At 42.3% G+C, this 27,207-nt stretch overlaps 3 protein-coding genes across 7 annotated transcripts; 2 read left to right on the top strand and 1 right to left on the bottom strand.

Annotated features, from left to right (window-relative positions):
* Positions 1 to 365: 365 nt before the first annotated feature.
* Positions 366 to 3,824, top strand: LOC138616255 (trans-1,2-dihydrobenzene-1,2-diol dehydrogenase-like). Its single transcript, XM_069690433.1, has 7 exons — positions 366 to 455; positions 712 to 823; positions 915 to 1,078; positions 2,041 to 2,293; positions 2,833 to 2,957; positions 3,163 to 3,313; positions 3,715 to 3,824. The coding sequence occupies exons 1-7, from the start codon at positions 366 to 368 to the stop codon at positions 3,822 to 3,824; spliced, it is 1,005 nt and encodes a 334-aa protein (XP_069546534.1).
* A 2,572-nt stretch (positions 3,825 to 6,396) lies between these two features.
* dhdh.2 (dihydrodiol dehydrogenase, tandem duplicate 2) lies at positions 6,397 to 9,354 on the top strand. Of its 2 annotated transcripts, none has more exons than XM_069690431.1 (7): positions 6,397 to 6,486; positions 7,096 to 7,207; positions 7,438 to 7,601; positions 7,907 to 8,159; positions 8,425 to 8,549; positions 8,765 to 8,915; positions 9,060 to 9,354. In XM_069690431.1, exons 1-7 carry the CDS (start codon positions 6,397 to 6,399, stop codon positions 9,167 to 9,169), a joined length of 1,005 nt encoding a protein of 334 aa, XP_069546532.1. In that variant the 3' UTR covers positions 9,170 to 9,354. The 2 variants fall into 2 exon arrangements, with proteins under 2 accessions (XP_069546532.1, XP_069546533.1); XM_069690432.1 differs by lacking the exon at positions 6,397 to 6,486 and adding an exon at positions 6,526 to 6,666.
* A 1,369-nt stretch (positions 9,355 to 10,723) lies between these two features.
* Positions 10,724 to 27,207, bottom strand: pkma (pyruvate kinase M1/2a). 4 transcript variants are annotated; one of them, XM_069690429.1, is made up of 11 exons: positions 27,102 to 27,207; positions 19,738 to 19,919; positions 19,310 to 19,401; positions 16,993 to 17,124; positions 16,679 to 16,865; positions 16,296 to 16,566; positions 15,868 to 16,018; positions 15,599 to 15,751; positions 13,635 to 13,801; positions 11,148 to 11,329; positions 10,724 to 10,957 (listed from the first exon to the last, which is right to left on the bottom strand). In XM_069690429.1, exons 2-11 carry the CDS (start codon positions 19,889 to 19,891, stop codon positions 10,851 to 10,853), a joined length of 1,596 nt encoding a protein of 531 aa, XP_069546530.1. In that variant the 5' UTR covers positions 19,892 to 19,919; positions 27,102 to 27,207; the 3' UTR covers positions 10,724 to 10,850. The 4 variants fall into 4 exon arrangements, with proteins under 4 accessions (XP_069546530.1, XP_069546531.1, XP_069546529.1 ...); XM_069690430.1 differs by lacking the exon at positions 27,102 to 27,207 and adding an exon at positions 26,965 to 27,094; XM_069690428.1 differs by lacking the exons at positions 13,635 to 13,801; positions 27,102 to 27,207 and adding exons at positions 13,088 to 13,254; positions 24,516 to 24,606.

The following is a 27,207-nucleotide window of genomic DNA, read 5'->3' as shown; positions in this document are numbered from 1 at the left end:
ACAGAAGGATGTATGTGTGTGTGTGTGTGTGTGTGTGTGTGTGTGTGTGTGTGTGTGTGTGTGTGTGTGTGTGTGTGTGTGTGTGTGTGTGTGTGTGTGTGTGTGTGTGTGTGTGTGTGTGTGTGTGTGTGTGTGTGTGTGTGTTACAGTCTCTACCTCAGGGCGGGAGCAGAAGGAGGATGACACATTCTGCCTCTCCAGCATATAAATGCAGGAGCCTTCTAGCCGCTGGCTCTAAGGCATGACAGTTTAGTAGGTTTCTTCCCCTGAACGTGCAACCTTTCCCAAGGTCACAACTTGCCAGCAGCTCAGAATCTTCACTAAAGCAACACCCCACTCATTTGTCACTTACCATCCAATTCAACATGGCAACTCGATGGGGACTCTGTGGAGCGGGAAAGATCAGCCATGACTTCAGCGTGGCCATGAAGACGCTGCCTCCTGGAGACCACCAGGTACTCAATACAAACAAGCTCACTACATCTTCATTGTAACACAGGTTGTCTCCTTTGCACTGAACAGAGCTGCAGTGTGTGTGTGTGTGTGTGTGTGTGTGTGTGTGTGTGTGTGTGTGTGTGTGTGTGTGTGTGTGTGTGTGTGTGTGTGTGTGTGTGTGTGTGTGTGTGTGTGTGTGTGTGTGTGTGTGTGTGTGTGTGTGTGTGTGTGTGTGTGTGTGTGTGTGTGTGTGTGTTTTCTTGCTCTTGTGTACAGATAGCAGTCATTGCATCGAGGAGTTTAGAGCGCGCCAAAGAGTTTGCCAAGAAACACAGTATTCCCAAGGCGTACGGCAGCTACGAGGAGCTGGCCAATGACCCAGACATTGGTGAGTAAAGAGTAAAGAGACAACCTAGCAGTGATACTGGTGTGTGGTGTTTCTGTTTGAAGCTGAGGATGAAACACCTGTGCCCTCACAGACATTGTGTACCTGGGAGTGCTGCACACCGAGCACTGGCGAGTTGGTCTGCTGTTCCTGAAGGCTCGAAAGAACGTGCTGTGTGAGAAACCCTTTGCTATGAACTCCGGACAGGTGAAAGACCTCATCGCCACAGCTAAGAAAAACAATGTCTTCCTTATGGAGGTAAGGTTGAGGGGATGGTTCTCATCCCAGGGTTTCAAATACTGCTGTTTTGTCCGTGCCTGCTGGCGCACAAGGTGCTTTAGCTTTCGAAAACAAAATCAACATTGTTAAATTTAGGAAAAGATCTTGGTTTGGGTTGAATGTGACATGGTCGCAATTTGGTTAGGTTCTGGCACCAGGTTAGGGTTAGGTATCAAAACAACCTCCAACTTAAGTTGACTTACTGTCATCCTTTCTACTTGGTCACAATACCTCCTTCTACGAGCTCGGGTCATTACGTTATTGACACTAAATGGCAACGGCTTTGACAAAACAGCACTAGGCTATTTGACGCCCTAAGAATGAGAATGGGCTATGAATGGTTTCATGTCGACCTTTGCCCAGTGGCTTCTTGCTGAGTGTAGAGTTTATTGCAGGTGCTGCTGTTGAGCTACCATAGCTTTAAAAAATGAAGGTCTTAAGGGATGAAAACTGGACTCTAGTAACATCAACACATAATAGAAAAATATTTTGTTTGTGTTGCTGATAAAAGAGTAGCTGGACATTTTGGGGAGACAAAGCTCAGTTTTATTTGTTTTTCTGCTGAGAATTTGAGAAAATTGATTCCATCATACAGCAAATATAAAGCTTGTTTGGCTCTGCATAAAGGTTGCAAAATCGGCCTACAATCACCTCCAGTTAACACTGTTTATTACATTTTATCTTGTTTGTTGTGGTAATGTTGTATGTATTTCAGTGGAGACAAAACCCAGAGAAGTTGCTGCTACTGGTCAAGACATAGGTTACTTGTAGCTAACCCCTCGTAAAAAAAACTCTTGGGATATTCATGCTTCATGGTGCACAGCTGCCATAGTAGTCATATAAGTGAAGAGGTGTGGTAATAAGCTGCTGTTAGGGTGAAACTTCAGTATCAACTGTTTACTATTGTAGTGCTGCTAGGTCGTCTGCTCTGTCCCTCCCAGGCCATCTGGTCCCGCTGTTTCCCCGTGCACGCTGAGGTACGCAGGCTGCTGGCAGAGGAGGCAGTAGGGGAGGTGAAGCTGGTCAAGGCCTATTTTGGCTCCCCTCAGCTCCACATCCCCCGCTCGGTGGAGAAGGAGCTGGGTGGAGGAGCTCTGCTGGACATTGGGGTGTATTGCCTGCAATTTGTGCTGATGGTGTTCAAAGGCGAGAGGCCAGAGTCCATCCAGGCCACAGGGGTGCTGCTTGATTCAGGTATGATTCAGTGCACAAGCCATGGAGCAGACATAGGATGTACATTAGTATCATTAATTCACCACATTGATCACAAACTGGCTGCGTCATATAATTTTTTTTAAAACGGAGAAAAATGACTTAGGAGAAACAAATGAAAACACTTTTTAAATGAACTGTCCAAAACATAGTAAACACCTCAGGGCAGAATTATTCACAGAAAATCCAAGACTTATCATTAAAATGTCAGACAAATCCAAATCCCCTCCAGAGAATACAGTAATACAGTGAAACTAGCAGGGGAATATGTAACTGAATGTCTAACAAAAAGATATCCTTCAACTAAAGACCATCACACATGCAAGGAGAATTTTCTTTCCTTTATGTAACACACTTGAACATTCATTGAATACAAGAAAAAAAAAATCCTCAGAACTGGAATGAAGAAATTCAAACAAGCAGATAAAAAGTCCAATGAAATGACCTGAAGTGATCTGAACATTCATTCAGTTGCTACTCACCAGTTTTTACAATGATTTAATTATTTGAATGTTCAGCAGGAGTGGATGAGTCAGTGGTTGTGGTGATGAAATTTTCCAGGAAGAGGATGGCCTTCTGCGCCTTTTCAATCGCCGCTCGACTTCCAAACGATGCTGTCATCAGCGGCACTAAAGGTTCCATTAAAGTATGCCGTGCCAGTCCTGTGCAGGAACATTTTACTTAATTAAGAAATGATAGACACATGCAATCGCTGAACTGACTGATAATTACTTTAACATTTAATTAAACTGAAGTAGTCAGACAAAGATCCATACCCAGCTACATTTTATGATTTACAAGTTGAGGGACTGGATGAAGACACAAAAACTTGCTTTCTTTTTATGCTTCAGGTCCTCGGCCCCATGCACTGCCCCACCACACTGGTGGTGAATGACAAGGAGACGGAGTACCCCCTGCCTGAGCCGTGCCTCCCTCTGAATTTCACCAACAGCACTGGGCTTCGCTACGAGGCAGATGAAGTGAGGCAGTGCCTGCTTAAAGGTAGGTCACGATAAAAAGAAAGTTGTGTATTTGTCATCAAAGAGACAACATTGTTTGAACAGCCCCATCCACTCTTTCAAAGGCAAGGTGAGTTTGAAAGAGAGACGCTGCAATTCAGTGAAACAGTTGCATGCATGGGGCTTTTAATGTCAATTTAAATGAATAGTCATACACAATTGCACTCATCAGATTGAGTCACAATCAATGCCGTCATCAGTCCTTGAAATGTCCTCTAACACATAATAGTAATATAGTTGTATTCATTTACATAATCTTTACATCCCTTGCCTCACCATAATTCATGCTTCATTATGAACATGCACGTAATCTAACCGTGGTCATAAACAGACGCCTGTCACTCAGCCTGATTTTCCTGGTAAACCCCTCCTCCTCCTTTGCAGGACTTAAGGAGAGCCCACGGATGCCTCTGGCAGACTCTGTCTTACTGACAGGGATCATGGATGAAATCAGGAAACAGGTGGGAGTTGTCTTCAGCCAGGACAGCCAGTGACATCACTCCACAGCAGAGCTGTTTCACCTGACCTAAACCTACTCAGATGGAATAGACAGAGTTGCTCGAGGCGGGCTTTGTATCTCTAGAATAAGCAGATCTCTCATGGCACCGTGTGGCGAAGCCCGAGCAGACGCAGTATCACTGCACCAATTGTGACTTGTATAACATTTGCCACTGAATTAGAGAATCACTAAATATTTGGGCCTTGTAAATTGGCGGGCTGTTTGTCAAAGGATCTTTTCCATTCAATTCAATTCTACCTCTGTTTCCCCATGTAAACACCTTGAAATACTGTGCATGACAAAAATTGGCTGTTTTTATATTACACAGATTAAAAAGCTCAGATTGGAAACAAACCATGTAAATGGAGTAACTGCATCCTGTGTCGTCATCTTGTAATGAAGTCCTAAACCTTTAAAGACAAACCCAGCTGTCACTGCGAGTTGTGTGATTTATGAATCCAATAAAAGACTGATTGTGAAAGCCATGTTTCATTTCAAATACCATCCACTGGAGAGAAGAAGAGACTGCGAGTGGCACATCTGAATCAAAGTGTTCTGTCATGTCTGACCCTTGCAGCGGCGCACAAACAGATTCACGTTCTCCGTGCAAAAATAGGTTGCAATGTCTGTTTTTCAAGGTTAGGACAGAGAAAGGCCTTCATGAGTCAGCAAAGCACGTGGCTCATTTAATACTTGTTCTCAATCTGTTGGGCTCACAGAACTGGACAAAATCTGAAGGATGTTTCATTGGTACAGGGTGCACCCCACGAATGCAAAAAGACACATTTTCACGCCATTACATTATTTTGCCCTTTTTGGTTTTGCTTGATCATGCTTGCAAAGTCATTTCTTTTTATATATCGGCTTCTGTTTACGTACTGCATTTACTGTGTTTAATAGAGTTTAAATTAATGGACCATTCAGCTTCAAACAAGATAAATATAAGCCCCAACATGTCCTTCTACAAGCTGGCTTATAGTTGACCTTTGACCTTGGATTGCAAACCAAATAAAAAGAAAAAACATCACCTTCTAAATCAAAAATACAAGACACAGGTTGAATGAAATTAAAGGAGAAACCAACAAGTGTCTTAGCGAGGTGTTGGGCCACCACAAGCCACAATAACTGTAGTGTGCCTTGGCATTGATTCTACAAGTCCCTGAAACTCTACTGGAGGGATGAAACACTTTTCTTCTCAAAGATATTCCTTTGTTTGGTGTTTTGATGATGGTGGTAGAGAGCACTGTCGAACATGTCTGTCCAAAATCTACATGGGTGTTCAATTCGGTTGAGACTCTGAAGGCCAAATAACATTATGATCATGTCCTGTATGAACATTCAGTCACGTGAGGAGGAGTTGCTCTTTGATTTTCCTTACATATCGATGTGAAGCAAAGGCATCACAGTCATCGAATGTGTGCTGTCGCTCAGAGTTTGCAGTCCTATTTACTATCTCACTGCAGATGTTACTTTAGCCACTGTCTGGTATTTATTGAAACTCTAATACTAAAGTCTGTGTGACTGAAGCTTTTTTCATTTTTCATCATTCTCCACCCCCAACAAGTTTGTATTTATGTAGTACAGTTTGAAATAAATAATGTGAAACCAATCCTGAATAATGAAAAAAAAAAAACATTTAAAATTCGGTAATATCAAACTGGGTACGGTGCAGAAAAATGAAAAATATTATTAATTCCGAGGGAAATTAAAATGCCAGTGCAGCACAGTGAGAAAGTATTCACACGGTTAGTCATCTGCAAATATAGTGGAAAAACAAATGGTGTTGTGTTATTACACTACGTGCAGAGAGCGCCCCTTAGTGGGAACTGAGGAGAATACAAAATACCTCAAAACGAAAAACGTAGTTTGTTCATTCTTGTCCTTTGAAGGTCACTTTGTTGCTCTTCAAGCAGAAATCATCATCGTATTACTTTTATTTTAACAAGACACTGAATCTTAATAAACACCTGTTTTACACCTGCGATGTCACCAGCATCTTCTGGAAAAAAAATAAATGGATGTTTTGCCACAAATAATGCTAACTTGTCCAAAAATGTTTTATTTTTTTTGCTGACTTTCAATGTGTGAATCCAATATGTATTTGTTTTCATGGAAAATAAAGATTTGTATTATCCATGTAAGTGTATTATACAATTCTGTACACATATATGTAGGTATTTGAAGGTTACCCCGCGTTCTAAGCTTTTGAACATATTTGACATTTGTTCATGTAATCCCGCCCACGTCCCTCTCACCTTCCCATCCAATTATTTGTTTTCAAATCATTGAATATTTAGTTAGTGCATCATGTTTGTTCAATCGATATTTTTGTATTATTACTTCCTCTCTTTTATTTTATGGTATTTTACAGCGTTACTGCTTTTCTTTTAAGGTGTATTATCTGTGCATATGCAAAGCCTGTATGTAGTATTTGGTGCTGATGTGTTGAAAAACACACACATAAAAAAAAAAAAAACACCGTCAAAAATAATGCTGTGTCGCCACGTTGTGGCCGAGAACAACCACTGCTGACGTGAACTCCCAACTGTCATTTCACGCTTTCCAACATGGCAACCAGGTGGGGAATCTGCGGCGCTGGGAAAATCAGTCATGATTTCACTGTGGCCTTGAAAACTCTTCCTGCTGAACACCATGAGGTACCTTAGAAACACACATGCACCCACCCGGTGATTCAAACGCGCTCCTCGCTCCGTGAAGACTTGACTCTGTTTCTGCTGATCAGAAGGACTTTTCGACCAGAGCTCAGAGTCACGACACGTGTTATCTGTTTGAAACCTGGAGCTTTTGTTTCGAGCTAAATGCAAAGCACACAGGAGGTCAGTGAGCTCGTGTAAACCGCAAGCTTTCACATTGCGGCCTGTCGATTTGGTATTTTTGGCACCCTGAAATTACGGCAGGCCTATATGAAAACAAAGTATTTACCACAGCTTCGTATGATTACTAGGACTGCAACCATAGGTTATATAAATGAATGATTATGATCAGTTTTAATTAATGTATCAATTATTTTCTCATTATATACCATTGTGTCAATATTTGTATATATATATATATATATATATATATATTATATATATATATATATATATACAAATATTGACACAATGGAAATAATGAGAAAATAATTTATATATATATATATATATATAGTTGGAAGGAAAGTCCTTCATCAGGATAAACTGCAACACGTGATTGTAATGAGCGTTGCAGTAAAGTGGGAGTAACTCATCTGGCTGTGTTTCCAGGTTGTGGCTGTGGCAGCTCGAAAGTTGGAGGATGCACAGGAGTTTGCCAAAAAGCACAGCATCCCCCGAACGTACGGCGGCTACGAAGAGCTGGCCAGAGATCCAGACATAGGTCAGTTTCTGTCAGAGTCCAGGAGGGGGGGGGGTCTGATTCACTTGACTGATGGTTTTATTATTTATGCTTTGTGTTTCGGATGTGAGGTGTTTGCTGCGGTGCTTAGAGCTGAAACTTTGCAACACTGCTCAATACCTACTAACTTCCAATTTAATTTGACCCACAGCTGTTTTAATTTCCTGTTGATATTTATATTCGCCGTGATCTGTGTCGTTTTGTGTGTGCAGATGTGGTGTACATTGGAGTCATCCACCCCTACCATCTGAAGACTTGTCTGCTCTTCACAAACGCCAAGAAGAATGTGCTGTGTGAGAAGCCGCTGGCCATGAACTCCCGGGAGGTGCAGGAGATCCTGGCCTCTGCCAAGAGGAACGATGTCTTCCTCATGGAGGTGCATACGAATCAGACCATTTTTCACTTGAAAAATCAGTCCGAGTTCAGAAGTTGGTAGTGGAGCAAATGCAATACCAACTTGAAATACTGAGGAAGGGCAACATGATGTCAGTATTTTTGTAATAATATATATATATATATATATATATTTAAATACGTTTCTTGCTTCAAGTATGAAGCATACAGTATATGATAATAATTCTATTTTGTGTTAAATCTGACCTGATCAAAGATGTAAGCTTATCTAGAACTAAACCCAGTGCCTAGAGTGTAACTGTATGAAATGCTGTTTTTTCACTCCAGGCGATCTGGACCCGCTTTTTCCCCGTCTCCGTGGAGATCAGACGGCTGCTGGCTCAGGGGGAGCTGGGCGAGGCGAAGATGGTCAGATCCGAGTTTGGTTTACCGTTGGCGCACGTACCGAGAACTGTGCAGAAGGAACTGGGCGGGGGAGCAGTACTGGATGTCGGGGTCTACTGTCTGCAGTTCATACTCATGGTGTACAATGGAGAGAAGCCAGAGTGCGTCCAAGCCACCGGGATCTGCCGTGAGACAGGTAAGGAATGGCGGCAACATACTCGCACATCAATTGTAAAGCTGCTGCAGTTGCGGTCATCCTCCTCACCACTGCTTTCATTATTGAAACGCATCTGGTGTGAGAACTAGGACAGTGTCCCTGTTACGTTCTGACAAGAGCTCATCTCTTATCTCTAGTCACTTTTATGCGCCAACTGGCACAATAAAGGTTAAACTGCAACAATCATTTATGTTGCACTGTTTTTTTTATCTCTTTATCTCTATGTATTTGCGTGTTATCGTAGGAGTGGACGAGACTGTGGTCGTCACCCTGAAGTTCTCCAAGAACAGAATGGCAGTGTTTACCTGTTCATCGGGTATAAAGCTCCCTAATGACGCCATCGTGGTGGGCACAAAGGGCGCCATCCAGGTAGGTCATCAAAGGATGGCAATATAATCAAATGCAATTCAAATAGTCTAAAGTGCAGAATCATTTTTTTACTCTGTGCATTTACATGTTCAATATAAAATCAAAGTAAGTGAAGCAACTTATGAGAGAAATAAAGAAGTAAAATTGGTGTTGCGTTACGATGAACTGCAGCTGCCGTTATTGTTGTGTGTGTATTTTCTGTGCACGTCTTTCAGGTCCCCGACCACATGTGGTGCCCCACATCATTAGTGGTAAATGGGAAGGAGACCCAGTACCCGGTGCCAGAGCCCTATTTGCCACTCAACTTCCTCAACAGCACAGGGATGCGGTATGAAGCAGAGGAGGTTCGACAGAGTTTGCTCAAAGGTACAATGACTTCCAAATATCAGCGCTCTCGGGCGTAACCGACTTGTTATACACACGTTCAACACGAGGTGGCATCAGAAACACAGAACAGTCGACTGTTTGTACAAGGCAGACTCTCGGTTTTTTGTTTTTTTTCCATTTTAGGGCTGAAGGAGAGCTCGGTTATGTCCCACGCCGACTCCCTTCTGCTGGCCGAGGTGGAGGATGAGATCCGCAGGCAGGTGGGGGTGTTGTACAGCCAGGACTGCCATTAAACGTTGAACACGTACCAGACTGGGATCAAGGAGGATCAGTTTACAATAAGAGAATAGTTTACGGTTGCTGTTACAGCAGGACTTTAGAGTCATACACTACAGCGGGGGAAATATGACGCTGTGAAGATGAAGAAATGTATCTTCTGTTTCTCACTGCTTGACCTTTCAATAAATTTGTATGACTTTTTTTTTTTAATTATTATTTGAAACAAAAACAAGTATATACAACTCCTACAGTATGTACTGAAAATATTAATGCAGTATTACTTCCCATTTCATGAACCTAAAACACCTCGATCTAGCAATACACGGAAACACTGTTAAAAACTGATTTTCTATTAAATAAATTTTCAAATTTGCCAACAAATTTGGTCTTTCCAGAATTATTATTTTTTTTTTTTTTTACCAGAATTGCTCACTTCCTGTGAAGTTACCGTAGTAACACCTACAAGCTTCCAAACATTATCAAAGAAAACATTTCCAAGGCAGAGGTCGGATAGGTGCGCATCTCTTTTATTGATGGAACTCCAGTCTTGTAGGACAGCTCAGTACACCAGCTAAACATTACAAATACCCTTTTACAGTTAGTTCTTAATCTCTAGCTTTACAATCAAAAAGCATGTTAGACAGTTGAAGACGACTACAGCAGGTCACCAACGGTGAAGGAAAAAAAAAAACACAAGCAGGGATTGTACCCGTCCTCGTCTCTGTTGACTGAGACGGACGGGGCTTCATCTCTACATCAGCCACCTGAAGGAATATCCGGAAAGGGCTCAGTCGTATCAGTCAACTTTAGTGAACCACACACGATTCATAAGTGCCGACTTCAGATACGATCCGAACGCAAAGAACGTCTAACGACACAAATCACGGTAAGTAGCTCAAACACCTCGGGAACAGACATCCAAAACTAACTTCTTTCTATAGTCAGACAAAATATAAGTCGTATTGGATGTCTCAAAACAGAAGGTCACCTTTCACAAAAGTCAAGTATAATATAGAATGTAACACTGTCTGGAGTAGATTAGGAGTGCAACACGTACAGATACGCTGAAATGCAGTGAAAGCCGGCATGAGAGAGGACGCTTCATACAGACAGCACGACAGAGGGGTCTGTTTGGGTGGAGTGGTGGAGCCGAGGCTGCGCTGTGGGAGGAGCCCTTTGATTTAGGATGCCGCTGCTTTGTTCGTTTAAATGGGCAGAGGAGTGTGATTGGTAAACTGTTGCAATGCTCTAGGTGCTCTGTTCAGGTCAGCCGGCCCCACCGTTTATCCAGCCTAAACAAGAGCCAGTATTGTGCATGCGCACGGACCAGGAGGCATTCACTCACACTCTCACTCTCACTCGTGTTGGGGTGAATAAATTACAGCAGTTTCTGGTCAGGGTGTGTTAATCTGAGGCCTTGAAGACTGGTTTGGTTTAGAGAATTGATGTGGAAGGAATGGAAACATGAAGTGGAATAAGACCCCACTCCCACCCAAAGCAGCTCTTGAGCCAAGAAGGCTACACACTAGTTCTTTTCAAATTTATTTGCATTGTTGCCTAAATGCTAAGACAGGTTGAGTCCGTGAGCCCAGCTGTCGGATGAGAAGGGCTGTGAGCTGGAGTGACGCGTGGGGTGGAGAGCTATGAAAGATAAATGAAGGTGGAGGGAGAAAGTAGAGCAGCGCTGCTGGCTGTTCAGGCCACCAGAACCACACGCATGGTGTTGGTGTAACCGGAGCCTGGACGCCAGCCGGTCAGGACGATGACTACGTCGCCCTCTTTGAAGAAACCTCTGGCCTTGCCTGGATAATTAAACACAGCAGTCAACCAGGGAGTCCTTCATGGTTAAACAGTGTTCGAGGTTTAAGCTTCATATTAAGATAATGCAAATCATTTTTAGTTTGGAATCACGTTAGGTGTCTAAAAACAAAACTTGTTTTCCTGCAGTGTTAAATATCGGAATAGGACATCAACAGTGAAATAATAACTCACCCATATCCATGGCAAAGTTGACGCGCATGTCAACGTCCTCTGCCCAGACATCGTGGGCGGGTTTGGTGTAGAGTACGGGGAAGATGCCGCGGTACAGGTGAGCCTGGCGAGCTGTCTGGGCGTTCCGGGTCACAGCGAGGATGGGGGCACGGGGCCTGTACCTGGAGATCAGGTGGGCGGACCTGCACGCGCAAATACACACAAATAAAGCTCAGCACAAAGCAAACTACCCAAACGTCCTTCAACTTTAAATAACTAAATGATTTTTAACAGAATTAATTACTGATGCAGATTACAGATGTGAAACAGCGGAACTAATTAATGCAAATAAAGCAGGTCTGTGGCAAGAAAAAGGGTAAGGACCTTTTTGAATTGCCTGATATTCTGCATTAACTGCTCAGAAATAATATCTGATCATGATTTAAGTCACAAGTGCAGATAAACCCGAGATCTGAGGCTAATAACACTCGGTAATAACATTTGTTGTTAGTGAACACACCCATTAAACTCTCAGTGCTGGTGGGAAAAGTAGGGGAAGACTTGGCTTTAAATAAGTTGGCCAACTCAGCCACTTCAAAAGGCAGATTTTCTGTTTGAAGCCATATAGTAGATTTAATTTCAGCTTTAGGATCATTGTCCTGCTTCAGCTGGAGGACAGTCACTCTGAATTCCCAAGTTTATCAAGGTATCTCACAGGAGAATGTCATATGCCCACAAATGATTACTTTGGGTTATTGTGGACCTACTTCTTGGGAGAGTAGGCACAATACATCATCTCATCATTAGATAGATAATCGATCTCTGTACTCGTATCTAGGCTCACACGAGCAGATGCTTCTTTTAAAGAGCAAACTCAAAGCGTTTGAGGCTTATTTTTATTCGTAAAATAACCCCTCTAACTCGTAGTTTCATAAACTGAACTCCAGTTTTGTTTTAACTCCTAACTCCCATCAGTTTTTGTTGATCCAAGAAGTCAAACTATTTCCAACCAACATTGTGACTTTTTGAATGATGTATTAACCACGAACAAAATAAACAACAAGGACAGAAATAAGTACTTCAGTGCGATTAAAAACCCAGCAACCTGGCACCCACCAAAAGTGTTCTCAGATATCCTGGCTCACTTCTTCTCAGGTTTAGCAGAGCTCCTGTATGCTGGGAGTTCAATAAACTTAATTAAAACAATAGCTAAAGATGCTGAGTTGCCGCATCCTAACAACAGGTGCAACAAAACTAACAAAGGAGGTGAGGAGCCAAATAAGTGACGACACTTGGAGTGGGTGTGCAGACGCTTTAGGTCCCTTTCAGTAGCCCAACAGGTGTCCAACTCTTAATCACTACGCGTTCCTGTTAGACCAGTCGAGGCTCGGCACTGCTGCACTGCGAAGTCCATACAGCTGCCGATTGGCTGAGGCAGCTACCCAGGATTAATAGTGCCATAACGTTACAAAATATATTTAGTGAGCATTTATATACTTAATTATTTCCAATAATAGTTGTATACGATTTCATATGTGAAGCTCTTACTTTTATTGGATTTCTTTTGAAACTGGAGCCTTTTTAGTTTGCTGCCGAGACAGGCCTCTGCTCAGGTAACATGATTCCTCATCAAGTATTTTGAGCCATTGAAAATGGACACCTCAACTGGGCTAATGACATACCCCACTCTCACTCTTAGAATTAGTTGCTGTCTCCTCCCACCCCATGTAGCCACGCACATCACTTAAACACACACACACGCACACACACACGCACACACACACACACACACACACACACACACACACACACACACACACACACACACACAGTTTGAGGCGGGGGATCTCTACAGGCACGTTAGGTGCTGAGAATCAGGAGCCGTGTTAAACAGACCTGCATGTTTACCACCTTACCTTCAGAAGCAGGATCATTTTGGCCTCCACCCTTCTCTTTCTTACCTCCCAGTGTTGGTGAGAACAATGACGGCGCTAGCGCAGCATTTGAAGGATGACTCGACAGCGCCGACAGCGGCAGCCTCCGAGGGGTCTCTGGTCAGCTGGGAGTGTCTTCTCAGCTCGTTGAACAGCGTTCTGTGGAAGGTGGCTGCCTCGGCCTCTCGTGCTATCTGAGCCCCGAAGGGAAGGGTGTTGTGGGGGGTTACTCTCAATCACACACTCCACTTCTCCACACACACCACTGAGAGTGACCGGCAAGCATGTAGCTAGACTTCTGGTTAAATAAGGGTCCCCAATGAAGCAAATTAAGAGATGTCCAAAAGCATTAGTCAAATGGGAAAGTGGTTAATAAATTGTTCTGTTGATGCGTGAATTTAATTTTTTTTTTTTTTTTTTTTTAAACTCACATTGGCAGAAAAATCAACCACAGTCTAGTGAAGGTGTCTGCCAGCTCTCTCAGTTCCTCCCTCAGTCAGTCCCTGTCTGGCCCTACTCTCGCTCTCTCAGACTCCTTAAGTACCGATATCTGTGACCTCCATGGGCTGCGTACCTTCCAGAGCCCGTGAGCACAATGATCGCAGAGGTTAAGCTCTTAAAGGAGGCCTCAACAGCGCCGATTGCAATCGCCTCAGCGGGGTCTTTGCAGTACGGCGTGGAACGACGGAGGTCCTCAAACACCTGCCGGTGGAACATGGCTGCCTCGGCTTCACGAGCAATCTGGCACGAGTGAAGGCAAGATGCATCGAGCAAAGGCAGTCCCACACCAGGTGCACAAAAGATGTAAAACAAAAGGAGAAGGGACATGAACATGGGAAACAGAGAGGGACAAAGTTAAAGGAGACAAAAAAAAAACCAACATGTTATGGTGAAATGAAGGACGGAAGGAAAAGAGAAGAGGGACAGTCAATAAAGAGTTTAAATGTGTCGTTAGTGAGGGGAAACAAACATTAAAACAGTCAAAACTTTACCATTTATAGGATATTAAACTCAAACAGTATAACAACCAATGCTAACCTGGAGGTAAGGCAACTACTGCCGAGATGATGTTATTGAACCTTAGTATTGACCAAAAAAAAAAGCCCTTAAACAACAAAATTAGGCTTATGGAAATAAAAATCATAAAATAAATGTCCTAAAAAAGAAACCTGTCTCGTGTTAGCGGGGAGTGGAAAAATAAGCTGAGGGTTAAGGTGCTGCACACAAGAGTTGAAGAGGTGGTTAAAAATAGCAAAGAGGAATGAAGAGAAAAAGTGTTGGAGGAACTGAAGGAAATGAGACACAAAAAAGATGCTTCATAGTAAAAAATGGCTTTGAAGCAGAATTAGTCTGAAGCCTAAACGGTTGCGCTTCACTCTGGATTCTCAGCCACCTTGTGCAACTTCAGAATGAAGACCGCAAAAAGAAGCCGCAAAACTGCCGAGTCACTCCTGCATCTGTATTGCAGTGCAACTGAGAATAGCAGAGGTTAGCCAAGAGAGGCCTGAACAGTGACGGACAGGCAAGATAGCATTAAGTGCATTTTCCATCCATGCAACTGATACTTACTGTGATTTGATGTAAACACTCAGTAAGACTGAATAATTAACAGTATTGGGTCTGTCCCTGACAAACACACATGCAGATAACAATTTTAAGAAATGGCCTTAATCCCTTTCTGTCAAAGACTGATAATTCATTAATCACTGAAAGTGTATAAAATATTGTTTTTTATTGTTGTTGTTGGGGTTTTTTTACACATAAGGGTTTGTATGTGTAAAAAAAAAAAAATAATCAAGTTTGTCATCACTAAAAACTGCTTCTCCCGCTCCGTTTTGACCAGCTTTAATTTTGCTTTAGAATACAAACACATCTGTGTCTTGTTAAAGAACCGTAAGGATCCGTTTGGAGATACCGTGGCACATTAAGTAAATAGTCTAGAACAGCAGCCACAGTGAATTTGTTAGATGAAGAGGAGCAGGCAACAAGCATTTACTTAAGTTTTGGTAGAACGTACAAACATGCAATTTAAACCGCAGGACATCGTGCAGTAATCATGCTGTTTAGAACACATGGCTAGAAAGAATATCCCAGCAATAAACAGATAGTGTTACACCGACCTAGTGCTTTGTCAATACAAATATCCCTAACTGATCGTTTCTAAATGAATAGATGGACTGTTCATTGATTATTTATCGGTATATCTGCATGGAAATTAATGACTGGATGGAAAGATGTATAAATCATAAGCACTTTTCAGTTGGACTAACACACTGAGGGCAAGTGGGGAAAAAGAGGCGCTGCTGGGCATCTGAGCATAACAGATGTGTTCAGGTGAACAAAAAAAAACATTCAGAAAACAGGAAAGCGAAAGCTGATGTTTTTTTCTTCCATTACGTAATTTCTAAAAACTAAAATCAAGAAACAAAAATCATGTAAGATCATGTAAACATAATGAATTCCTCCAATCATAATTTGATGGTCTGACTTTAGATACCGTGGTCAGATTTTTAATATTGCTGTTTGACAATAACTCACCATGTGCTGTGTGCGTACTGCCTCCAGAGGGTAGTCACCCTTGGCAGTCTCCCCGCTCAGCATGATGCAGTCGGCTCCATCCAGGACGGCGTTGGCTACATCGCTGCCCTCAGCACGGGTGGGTCTTGGCTTCTTGACCATGCTCTCCAACATCTGATTGGGTAAGACAAATGAGACAATGCATTTACACCTAAAAGCTGTTTAATACATTCAGTCATCTGTCAGTCTTTATTACATGAACTACAGTATTTCCTTCACTGCTATCTGACCTGAGTGGCACATGTGATCGGCTTGCCAGCTCTGTTGCAGCGACCGATCATCATCTTCTGGGCAAGGAAGACCTTTTCTGTGGGGATCTCAATACCCAGGTCGCCACGGGCAACCATGATGCCATCGCTGACCTCCATGATCTCGTCAAATCTGCAAAACAGGCACAAAAAAAAATACAACCATTTAAGTCACAAAGTACAACTATCAGTTGACATAGGATGTAAAAGAGTATCAAGGGCAAGGTTCATGAAATGTTGCTGTTCAAGGCCTCTTCACAGATGGATTTTGTCTTCAAAACCAAAAGAAGACCCAATAATTAACAACTGCACTTATAGCACAAATATACCATGATGTAAGACGCTGACGGACCTGCACACAAAGGAGAGAGATTCTGCAGCAAACACTTCCTTCACATTCATTTACATACCTGCGTACACCTTCGTGGTTCTCGAGCTTGCTGATGATCTTAATGTTTTTGCCTTTCTCTCCCAGCACTGCTCTGACAGCCTGTACATCTGCCGCCTTGCGAATGAAGGAGGCGAAGACCATGTCGACTCCCTGCGCCACACCAAACTGCAGGTCCTTGATATCCTTGTCTGAAACAGCAGGCAGGTCGACAGCAGCACCGGGGAGGTTCACTCCCTTCTTACTGCCCAGGGAGCCACCGTTGTCAATCTCGCACATGAGGAAATCAGAGCCTGCAGGGATGAAAAAAAAAAAACAATATATATATATATATATATATAACATATATTAACAGATAGCAAGGTTTCCTTTTCGGGGCCGACCTTATTTATGTTTTCCACTCACCGATCTCCTTGACTTCCAGGGATATGAGTCCATCGTCAATGTAGACCTTGCTGCCAATTTCCACCACTTGGGTGATGTTCTTGTAGTCGAGCCAGAGGATCTCCTCGCTGCAGTTCTCCTGATAAGCATCGTCCAAGGTGATCTTGATCATGTTGCCCTTCTTCAGCTCCACCTCAGCTGTGCCACTCTGTCACATCAATAACGGACATGATCTTACTTTCATGTTGGTTGGTTTTTGTGGAAAATGTTTACGAGCCGTTACAATCATTTCTGTTTTGGTGTTTAAAGCAAGAAAAGGTCACGTGAAAACTCACTCCCTTAATGAGGCCGGTCCTGATCTCTGGGCCCTTGGTGTCCAGGGCAATACCGATGGGCCTGTACTGAATACTGCCAGGCTTGAAGCTGTCGCAGGCCTCACGCACGTTCTTGATGGTCTCTGCATGGTACTACAGAAAGAAAGACTTTAACATGTTAAAACACCTCCAGAGAACACATTAAGCGAGACACTGAACTGCAGTTATTCATTGTGATCAAACCTGTGACCTCCGTAACCTGTCTTTCTATCCATTCTTCCACTGCTATCACACACACTGAAGTAAAACAAACAAAAAAACTATCTATTGGACAGTGGTGGCGATATTGAAAAGTAACTGTACGATAATGGTTTCACTCAACAAACATAAAAAAAGAGATAAGGTGTGTCTGACAACACCGCCATAAACCTGAGTCACACTGGCAGCATCACCAGAGGGTCAGAGTGCTTTCTACCACCCTGATCGACATGTGAGGTATCACTGAGGAATCTGGATGCACCAAGCAGTTAATTGAAATCCTACAAGATTGCATATTTAAAGGAAGCATTTGGCTATAGATCCATGAGAGTAATAAAGTGGATCATGCAGTTTTATATAGAGTGGTGACATGACATCATCAGGATGTGTCCTTGAGCACACTTTAATCTTATAATTAATGATTACCGACTTCCGAGACTAAACTGTCCGTTACCTCAAAAGTAAATTCTTCAGTGACTTTTGAGGTAAACAACAAACACAAAAACCTGAACAATCTAAATCTGAGAACAATTAGAAGTATAAACATCGGCGTGTGTGAAATCATCACTCGTGTGGCTTTCATGTGAAAGAATTACAGACACAATGGAAGTAGGGTGCACTTTTGCCCTGGAAATGCTCCCTTTAGTCACAATGGTTGTTATGCTGGCTGACTTTGGTTAAAAACCCTGTGGGAAATGCTGGAAGGAAATTTAGTATGTTCATGTTTAGAATACAGCAGTCTTTGCCCTTTAGTGGAGGCTCATTAACAGGTAGTGCAGTGTTTGTGGCTTTAAGGATGGCTGCCTGCTGCACATGGCTAATGCTGTCCACCACAGCTTTCAGTAATAACTTAAGTTGCAGGTAATCACATTGGCTCTCTTTCACACTGGCAACTCATTCAGTTACACTGTGCAGTGCACCATGACTAAGAGAAAACCTGGAAGGTGTCACCAGCAGTACAAAAATATATATATAATCTATGATTTTTTTTTTTTTTTTATAAAAAACAATTAAGTCCAGCAGTGAGGCTACATGGTCTGAAATACAGCAGCTTCAGAGAGTTGAAAATCATGATGACAAGCCAGAAATAAATATATGGATGATATTTTGGCTGCTGTTAACCTCCAGTGTGCTGCAGTATTTTGAGAGAGAGGCAATGCTGACAGGGTATTGTTTTATGACAAATACTGCACTGTGACTGTTTACAGCGTGTTCAGTGTGCAGGTCAAGGTCAATACATTTGGGATTCATTTCCTACACAGTGTAAAGAGAAATCCCAGGTAACATTATGTTACATTGGGTTTAGTTGATTTGATATGAATACTGGTTTATAAGAATGTGACTTTCTGAGTCTACCGTCCACTTCAGTTAAAAGTGGACTGACCTTGGTTTTGTTTTGTGTACACAGACTTACATGCTCTCGGCAGGGCTGCCTGCTGAGGAGATAAAGCAGGCAGCTCCAGGTGATGTATTTATAGTACTCCAAGCCAACAGAGCTCTGGTTTATGTAGCCATTCTTCAAATCTAGGGTAACATTTGATCTTTCCGATTCACCGTCACAAACCATGGAAAGGTTTCACTGAAGAGGACTTTAAAGTATCTCAAATAGAATGAATTGTCTATATTAAATCCCTGTGATTATAATTATTTTGATGCATGCACCTTTAAGTTATGACATTTACATATCACATTTGGCAATGCAGTGAAATACATTTTTGCATCTTAAGCACTACTATTATTTCCATTCATGCCAGTTTGCCTTGTCGTGCTTAAGGCGCCAAGCTGATTACAGCTCATCGTGAATGACACGCTCGCTCATTGTGAGTCTGTTGACCGTCTGGTTTCAACGGTAAAGTGTTGCTAACACTGCTCGAAAAAGCTGAAAAAGAGACAAGAGAAAGCAAAGATTGCCAAAAAGCTCAGCATACAGACAGGTGCCGTTCTGTGATAAAGCACAGAACCATGTTTCATGGAAATTATCAGCATAGTTAAAACGTGACTTTGACGTTTACATTTAACCTGGATGGTTAGCTGTCCTACGCAACACATTTATAAAGCAGAGAGTTGGAGAAAGACCCACCTCATGTGTGCCGTGGGAGAAGTTCATGCGAGCAATGTTCATTCCAGACTTGATCATCTCCTTCAGCATGTCCACAGAGCGGGAGACTGGCCCTGTGGGCAGTTATTGAAAGGAAAATAGCATAACTTTTCAAACTTATGGTTATTTACTTCTTCTGCAGCACAATTCATTGTGTGTTAAGTGCAGTCCAAATTAGAAATTCTATTTATTTTTAATAAGTTGACAAAATGTTAGGAATAAAACCCAGGTTGCAAAAGATGAATTCTCATTTAAATGCATGAACAAAGTTTGCTTTGAATGTATTTGAATGTGCTCTTTTGGGAAGTGACTTCTACAACACTCTACCATGAAAGGCACGTCTGCCGATATTTAATTTAAAGAATAGGTTTGTGTTTCTTTAAGAGTGTAGACAAAATGCATGGACCAACCGATGGTGCAGATGATGCCAGTGTTGCGTGCGGTGGTGGGCTCGGAGTCGATGTCCAGCAGGCACAGGTGTTCCAGGAAAGTGTCAGCCATGGCAGCGTTGAGCTGCTGTGTCTGGATGAAGGCGGAGCCCATGTCTACTTTTGACTGAGGCATTGCAATCACTTGTGAGGCTGGAGAAGTTCTGCACAGAAAAAAAAAAAAACATTTACATTTTTTTTTTTTTTTTTAACTGATGATCAGTTTATTTGTCACTGCGGTTCCTGTATTCCACACCTGCGTCAAAATACACCATCCTGTTTATACAATTAATGTGATTTCTAAAACAGCATAGGACCCCTGGACTGTTACTAGTTATATTTATGCTCGTAGTAACCAATGATCAAACTTTGGCAGCACTGGCTGAACGTGTCATGTCACACCGTGTGTAGCGACTAGGATCTATTAAAGAAGCCACTAAGAGACTGAGTAGGCTCGTGTCAGTGAGGAGCTTCAACACAATACATCCTGAAGTCCAGATGTGTTTTAGAGGTTTTGTTAATTGACACAAAATTACTGAGAAACCGTTACTGGAAATCAAACAAAATTCTATCTGATGTGACTTGACTACAGTCATCATAAAATATCAGAGCCAAAGACTCTCTGCACTCTGTGCTGCTGTGCAGTGAACAGGTGAGAGAAAACATGAAACCACACCTCTGTGCCAATTACCCCAACTGACGGCTGCTGTGCAGCCTAACTGACAAATAAACAACACAAACAAAGCATTCACATTTGGCTCCTACACTGTGGATGTATTTACATGTGACTTTGTAGTTTTACAGAGACAGGATTAGGGGTTTAATTCCTGCTAAGCCAAGATGACAAACAGTTATGATAACAGTCAGTGTCATCAAAATGCACTGAGCTCTAACAAATGTGAGCCCCGTGCAAAAGCTGATTTTTAAATCCTATACGGTTTGCATACATCTCTACTCGCTTTAAGTCCTCTTCTCTGCCTTTTGTTGGCACATTGGTACAATTCTTGCAGTATGGCTACCTGAGGATTAGCAGAACTGTGCCAAACTACGGTCAGGAATGTTTATTATGTCACCAATGGGTGTGTGCACCAGGCCAACAAAACAGCCAACCACCCAGAAAAACTGAGCCATAGTAGCTAGTAGAGGTCAAAAACTCAACAGGGAACCTTAAAGCTGATCTATTTGTGTCTGAGTTCAGCCATAGAAGCTAAAGTCACAAAAGACTTTTGAGTTAAGATTAAAATTGTGAAATGTAATCATTACAACGTAAACAGTGGGTCATTGTGAGAATAGGCTTTGCACAAGACTGTCTTCTTGAGTTACTCTTGAATTGTGGGTTGCGCAATCTGCAGTGAATAAATGTATGCTGCTGAGGTTTGGGGAAAAGCACACTCCAGCCTTTTAGGGTCGCTGCCAATTGTTCACAATCTGATAACAATTGCAAAAAAAGGTATTTCTATTGTTTCTATCCAATACTGGGGCTAAGGAACATGCTAAGGCTAACACTGGTACACAGCACTGCACCATTCCCTATACTGCAAATGAGCGGTTACACCATATTGTACCCCCCCCTCCCTCCCCACACACACTTCTTGATGAGTCACCCATGGCAACGACACCATCACATAGCTACCGTACTGGAATTTCAAAGCTTTCACCGCAACGCTTGTGTCACTCTTTTCTAGCAAGATGAAGGGAAACACACTCCAAAGAGTAGCACTCTTAGTAAACGGCTCAATACAGTCAGTTGCACACAGATGTGAGCCGTGGCCGACACACTTCCTTTTTTCCCCTTCAGTCTACCAATGGCAGAATTATGAGGGGTGCTATAAACTCATTACCACCGAGGCATGTTTCAACCTATAACCAACAAAGCCGGTGTATTAGCAAAGGGTGAAGCACAGCTTTTGTATAAAGGTGAGGAATGCTGCTTCCCCACAGGGCTCTGGTTGCTTTTGTTACATAACTATAGCACAGCTGATTGAAATGGTTCACTGAACAAACAATCTGGTGGTAGAGTAAGTAGTAAAAATGAAGTGGCCAGAAATTGGCCAAATTAAATATTTTTGTATGGCACATTTCTAAACAAGTCTAAAAAAAAAGAAGAAGAAGACGTTTTCAATAATAAAACAATTGATTACATCAGAAATAAAACTGAGGTAAAACGAAAACAAGATTATGAAAATATATAATCTCGTAAAAGTAAAGCAACATTGATGAAATTAAGGGAATGTGCAAGTGATATATATGGCTGATATAAGATAACGGCAATAGCTCTACAAATTGACCCCGTTATTAGTACAGTGTAGTACAGTACTCTCGTTGCCAGGTGTCACCTCAGCCCACAGACTAAACCGTTCAATGGAGAGATTATGTTCTCTCAATTTAAATTATACATTGAAGTGCACTTCAAGCAAGAGCACTCTCACTGGCTGCTGAGCAACAGGTAAACAAATCAATATCTGTTTAGGGCAACAAAGCCCTCTTCCTTTTCCAACTCCCTCCACAGAGAGCCAGGACCACTCCTGGAGTGCTGACCCCCAGCGGGTGATCCTATTGAAAACACAGGGCAGTAGGTGCATCTGGACCCTGCTATCGTATCTAGATTGTTAAGTGCTGGACATTTACCTGCAGCATAAAGGACATCACAGTTGTCTCAAAGTATGTTTTTCCATGTCAGCCACTCGAAGATGCTAAAAATGGTTCTACTTTACTACCATGCCTTCGTCCATGCTATAACAGGAAAGGGTGCAAAGACTGATGTAATCATAAAGGAGAGCTTGAAACACAGAAAGATGTCAATTTCTGGGTGGTGAACATACACCTGAAGGCACATTCATGGCGACTTCTGAGAGGAAAATCTTTAGCATGAGACAGAAACACGCGTGGCCTTACTTCCTCTTACTCATCACATTCAAAATGAAACCACAGTAGGAGATTCCAGGCAGAGTCACGACACCACCAGGCTCCATCTACAGGGGCTGCAGACTGATGATGTAACATTTCCATCAATGAGGCAGACCAGTGCTGTACGTGAGCGCAGTCACATCCCACTCTAGCAACAAACCCAACCTCAGAGTGGGCTGAACCACAGCGGAAAACTGCAGAGGGGTGTTAAAAAAAAAAAAAAGGGGAAATATTGGCAGTTGCAAAGGCATTGCAGGTTCTTGGTTTTTTTGTTTCATAATTTCCCATTTCATTTTAAGGACATTTGTTAAAATAATGAATTAAACAAAATGTTCTGCAATACTATCATTATTTCACAAAATATTTATATAAATAGCACAATTGCAGACAGACTATTCCAAGATGTTTGAAAACACCTTAAGACAAAAATCAATTCATATTTTTTAAATGACATTTTCTCATTACCATTTTTCAAATAATGAGCATATGCTGTTACCGTGTTCCATATTTTTGTAATCATTCATCATTTTAGGCTTTACTAACTTATGAAGGCAATAATGAGTCAACCAAAGAATAAGAAAAGATGGAAATGATAGTTGGTGAAATATCTTGCTATATTTTCCAAATACAGACATCACAACTACAGATTACCATAAAACTATATAACGCTGACAGTTGCACTTGAAAAACAAAAAGAGGATGGGAATTCGTCATCGTAGTAGGTTTCAGGCAACTTCCTCGAGAAGAGGTTTTGCTACTTGACAAGATACAGTATGTGGACAACAAATCAGATAGATGTCCAAAAAATATCTATTCCTAATAATAGTAACTAAATCAAAAGCTTGCATAAGAAGGTGGTTGGCTACGAATGCCATTGCAACAGGATAAGAGACATTTAAATTATGCAACATGTATTTTTTTTCTCTATAGCAACCTAAAATATTGAGGCAAGATGTATGGGATCATGCACAACTATCCACAATTTTTAATCCCATTTTCTCTTCGTAATGTATCCTTAATTTACAAGGATAACTAACGGGTTACTAAGAATAATGTTTCGTTTCATTTTTAGCTTTCTTTCCCTTTTGAGGATTTCAAATGGGCATCAACCACAAATTCGTTGAATATATTAGTTGTGAAATAGGGATTTTATCAAATTTCTTTGGCAAAAAAAGCATAGCCTGTTCATCGGACAAACTGAAATATAATCTTCTGTGAACTTGACCTCAACTAATGTCTGTATCCTCAGGTGAGGTGTTATTCTCAGAGCACAGGGAATGAGACTGGCAAAAGAAGCACGCCCTCCGGATATAACTTTTGAAAATGAGGAAGACACTAACCCTCGCTAAATGCAGCAACATCTCTGCCCGTTTGATCCAACTTGGCAGCTCCTGCTTTTTTAGAGGCAACATAATCAGCAGGGATGGTCCAGTGACAGACATAGGTAGCATGTCTGAACCCTGGACAACCAGTGAACAGCCACCACAGGCCAACAGCAGCCATAGTAACCCTGACACAGATGCAGGACTAACTTGAGAGGTGGCTGCTAATAATCCCCTCCAATCCCTTCCCAACACATGTACCTTTGAAACATACTCAGTCACAATATTTTACCGTCTTCCGTGACAATTCCCTCATCACTCGTATCAGTTGTCCATTAAATATATGCCTTTGCAATCAATAGCAGTCATTGCAGCTTTGTTGTCAGGGTGACATGACATTTAGTGTCATCTGCTATGGATGTGATGTAACACTGGGCTAATCCGAGCTGGCTCTCGGAGACAGTAGATAGCTTCAATTTCTCCCACTGACTCAACAAAGGCACCACATGCAGGTTGGGTTCGAGTACATACCCCCAGTAGATCTTCCTGGTCCTCCTTGGGACAAACAAGCACCTTACTGCCGATGACCTCCACAGCGTTCTGGAGCTTCTGATGTCATTGAACAAACGACTCCGTGCAGCAGCAGGAGGGACCGCTGCAGTGCACGTGTGTACATGCGACGCTTTCAGGAGCTCAAGAGTAAATCCATTCAACGAGGATAAAGGACACGGAGAGTGCCTGCCGTGGCCGGGCAGTCGCCACGACCTGAGACAATGGATGTGCATGAGACTGCCACTGTGGCGCTAAGAACCACCCTAATGTTACTACCAGCCAAGGTCATACAACACCCCAGGCCTAAAAACAGCGTTGGCTAATAATAACATAATGGCTGCGGAGTCGGTTTGTAGAAATCCAATACTTGCGATGTACGATGGTATTTTCACCGTGCTTGTAAAGTAGACCGGTTAACTCCAATACAAACACCTTAGGTAGAGTACCGCATGGGTTTACGTTCATGAGTCGTACAGAATCCGAGCACCTTACACAGAACATATCTTCTATCAAACAGAGTTTGGTCAGTTTGGTGAAACTGTGTCTCTGGTGGCAAAGAAATACCCATAATTGGTCGTGTTGGCTCTGTGTGATTAGCCAGCAAACTTGCAGCTACAGTGGGGAGTAACTGCATGCACCAGTGCCAGCTGTGAAAGGCCCGGTCTCTTGCAAAGACCATCAGCACCGCTGCAGCTAAATCTTGTAACCTCAACACCAGGTCAAAGACACTTTCCCCCACAACAGAATATTGTAGTTTCACTAACTATTAACGACAGTAGCTGGTGAAACCCACAATTCATAATCACCTTTGCAAATGGCTGGGTAGCAAGCAAGCCGACAAACCTCAACAGCCCAGATACAATTACAACAGGACAAACTTACATGGTGTTGTTTACTTCACCTGAAGTTCATATCGGTGGATGAATAAACTCCAGACTCTGGATTTATATATCTTTTTTTTTTTTTTAAATCTCAGGTACAATAAGCTTTGTTAACTTTGATTTTACTAGCATATAAAGGATAATTTTGACATTTTGAGACTTTAGCTCTTCAAGGAAAATAATAATAAGAGCGATACAGTCTAGATTTAAGATGCAGGCAGAAATGTACCTTTAAAGCTAATCCCTTAAACAGAAGTCCCAGACACGGCACGTTATGACCTGACTGGTCCACCGGGATAAATACCATATCTTTTTTCAACCAAACCTTCAGCTAGGAAGGACACAGCAATGAAAGCATGTCCAGAATTTTGGACTAGAAATTATTTCTCACAACATAATGCAAATGCCGGCTATACTGCAGGCTCAGTCCCAGTAGGTGTCATTGACAAAGGCTATCATATTACAATTTAAAATGTGACTTTAGACATAGCCCTCTTATGGTCCAATCATACTCTGGCAGCTGCTTTGAGACAAAGACTGCATAGAGATCAGACCCCGAGGACGACAATTCAAGTTACCAGGTTGAGATAGACAGGGTGAGAGCTGCCGCCATCCATGCCCGGGTATCCAGTGTCAGTGAGGCCTATCATTGGTGGCACCACTGCAGCAAACTACTGCAGTGAAACTGCTGAGGAAATGTCCACATTTCAAACTACATTTATCATAGGACGTTGTTTTTTTTTTTTCTTCCCTACAATACACAGCTGTCGTGGTTAAGATATATTTAAGGTGTTTTGGGGGGGATATACGACAGTAAAAAAAAAAAAAAAAAAAAAATGGATAGATAAACGGATGTTAAGGAGGAAGGTGATGCATTCATCTTCTAACACTGACTAGCATGTGACGAAATCAAACAAAATCACATGCAGAACAAATGCTGCATCATGTCGTCCTTAGTGCACTTACGTAAATCAGTTAAGACCTACACGTACTTTAATATATTGCGGTTAAAGTAAATGTACATTGCAGACGATGCGCCAAAGGTCACGTCCTCATCCTGCGTCACAGATTTCCTGACTCGAGACGTCACCGAGACTGACCAATGGGAGGCCGAGAAGACGGAGGGGCCACACCCACAGCGGGAGGCAACAGGAAGCGAATCTCCAACGTTCAAACGCTTCACGTATCACATCTAATGTCGTTATTTTTTAAGATACGTAAACTGAGTTTTGCATTAATAAAAGACTCCGACGTGTTAGCAGTTACATCATAGAAAGTGATGCTCAGCGCCCGTGACACATTTCTTCAGTTTATCATTAACGGTTCAAATCAGCGTTGTTGAAAGACAAGACTAAGTCCGTTTAGTTTGGACAACAAAAGGATTCATCTACGTTAGTTCATATTCGTTCATGAACTAACGTAGATGAATCCTATCGGCACTCCTGTCCGTGTTAAAAAAAAAAAACCAAACAAACAAAAAAAGGTAACGGTAGATAGTAAAGAGTGAAAACCAGCCAGCAATGACCGACTCACATACGTGAACTTACCGGCGCGCGGGATGAAGCTACTGAAAAAAAAAATACAAAGTGTAATGAGTTTTTAAGGCAGCAGGGTAACAATGCGGTTTCCCAAAGGGCACCGGGTTGCTTCAAAGAACGGATAAAGCACCGGGCTCTGTACTCACCTTGTCCGGATGTGAAACTGACCAACTCGATGTATCTGCCGTTACACTGAGTGAGCCCTGCGCAAGGTGAGCCTCCGCACTCCCTCCGAGGAACTACTTTCTAGGG

Source organism: Brachyistius frenatus, unplaced genomic scaffold, assembly GCF_029030835.1.
Source record: "Brachyistius frenatus isolate BFR_SWC_R1_liver_20210118 unplaced genomic scaffold, ASM2903083v1 Contig_9, whole genome shotgun sequence".
Classification (NCBI taxonomy): Eukaryota; Metazoa; Chordata; class Actinopteri; family Embiotocidae; genus Brachyistius; species Brachyistius frenatus.
This window is presented reverse-complemented; position numbering and strand designations above follow the sequence as displayed.

Excerpts from the sequence above, each read along its gene's own strand:
- pkma (XM_069690429.1), bottom strand. The coding sequence starts at position 19,891 with ATGCCTCAGTCAAAAGTAGACATGGGCTCCGCCTTCATCCAGACACAG. Across the intron at positions 17,125-19,309 it reads TCTCCCACGGCACACATGAG|TACCATGCAGAGACCATCAA; the intron begins GTGGGTCTTTCT and ends TTCTTTCTGTAG. Across the intron at positions 16,019-16,295 it reads AACCACGAAGGTGTACGCAG|ATTTGACGAGATCATGGAGG; the intron begins GTATGTAAATGA and ends CCTGTTTTGCAG.
- LOC138616255 (XM_069690433.1), top strand. The coding sequence starts at position 366 with ATGGCAACTCGATGGGGACTCTGTGGAGCGGGAAAGATCAGCCATGAC. Across the intron at positions 1,079-2,040 it reads ACAATGTCTTCCTTATGGAG|GCCATCTGGTCCCGCTGTTT; the intron begins GTAAGGTTGAGG and ends TGTCCCTCCCAG. Across the intron at positions 2,958-3,162 it reads GCACTAAAGGTTCCATTAAA|GTCCTCGGCCCCATGCACTG; the intron begins GTATGCCGTGCC and ends TTTATGCTTCAG.
- dhdh.2 (XM_069690431.1), top strand. The coding sequence starts at position 6,397 with ATGGCAACCAGGTGGGGAATCTGCGGCGCTGGGAAAATCAGTCATGAT. Across the intron at positions 7,602-7,906 it reads ACGATGTCTTCCTCATGGAG|GCGATCTGGACCCGCTTTTT; the intron begins GTGCATACGAAT and ends TTTTCACTCCAG. Across the intron at positions 8,916-9,059 it reads TCGACAGAGTTTGCTCAAAG|GGCTGAAGGAGAGCTCGGTT; the intron begins GTACAATGACTT and ends TTTCCATTTTAG.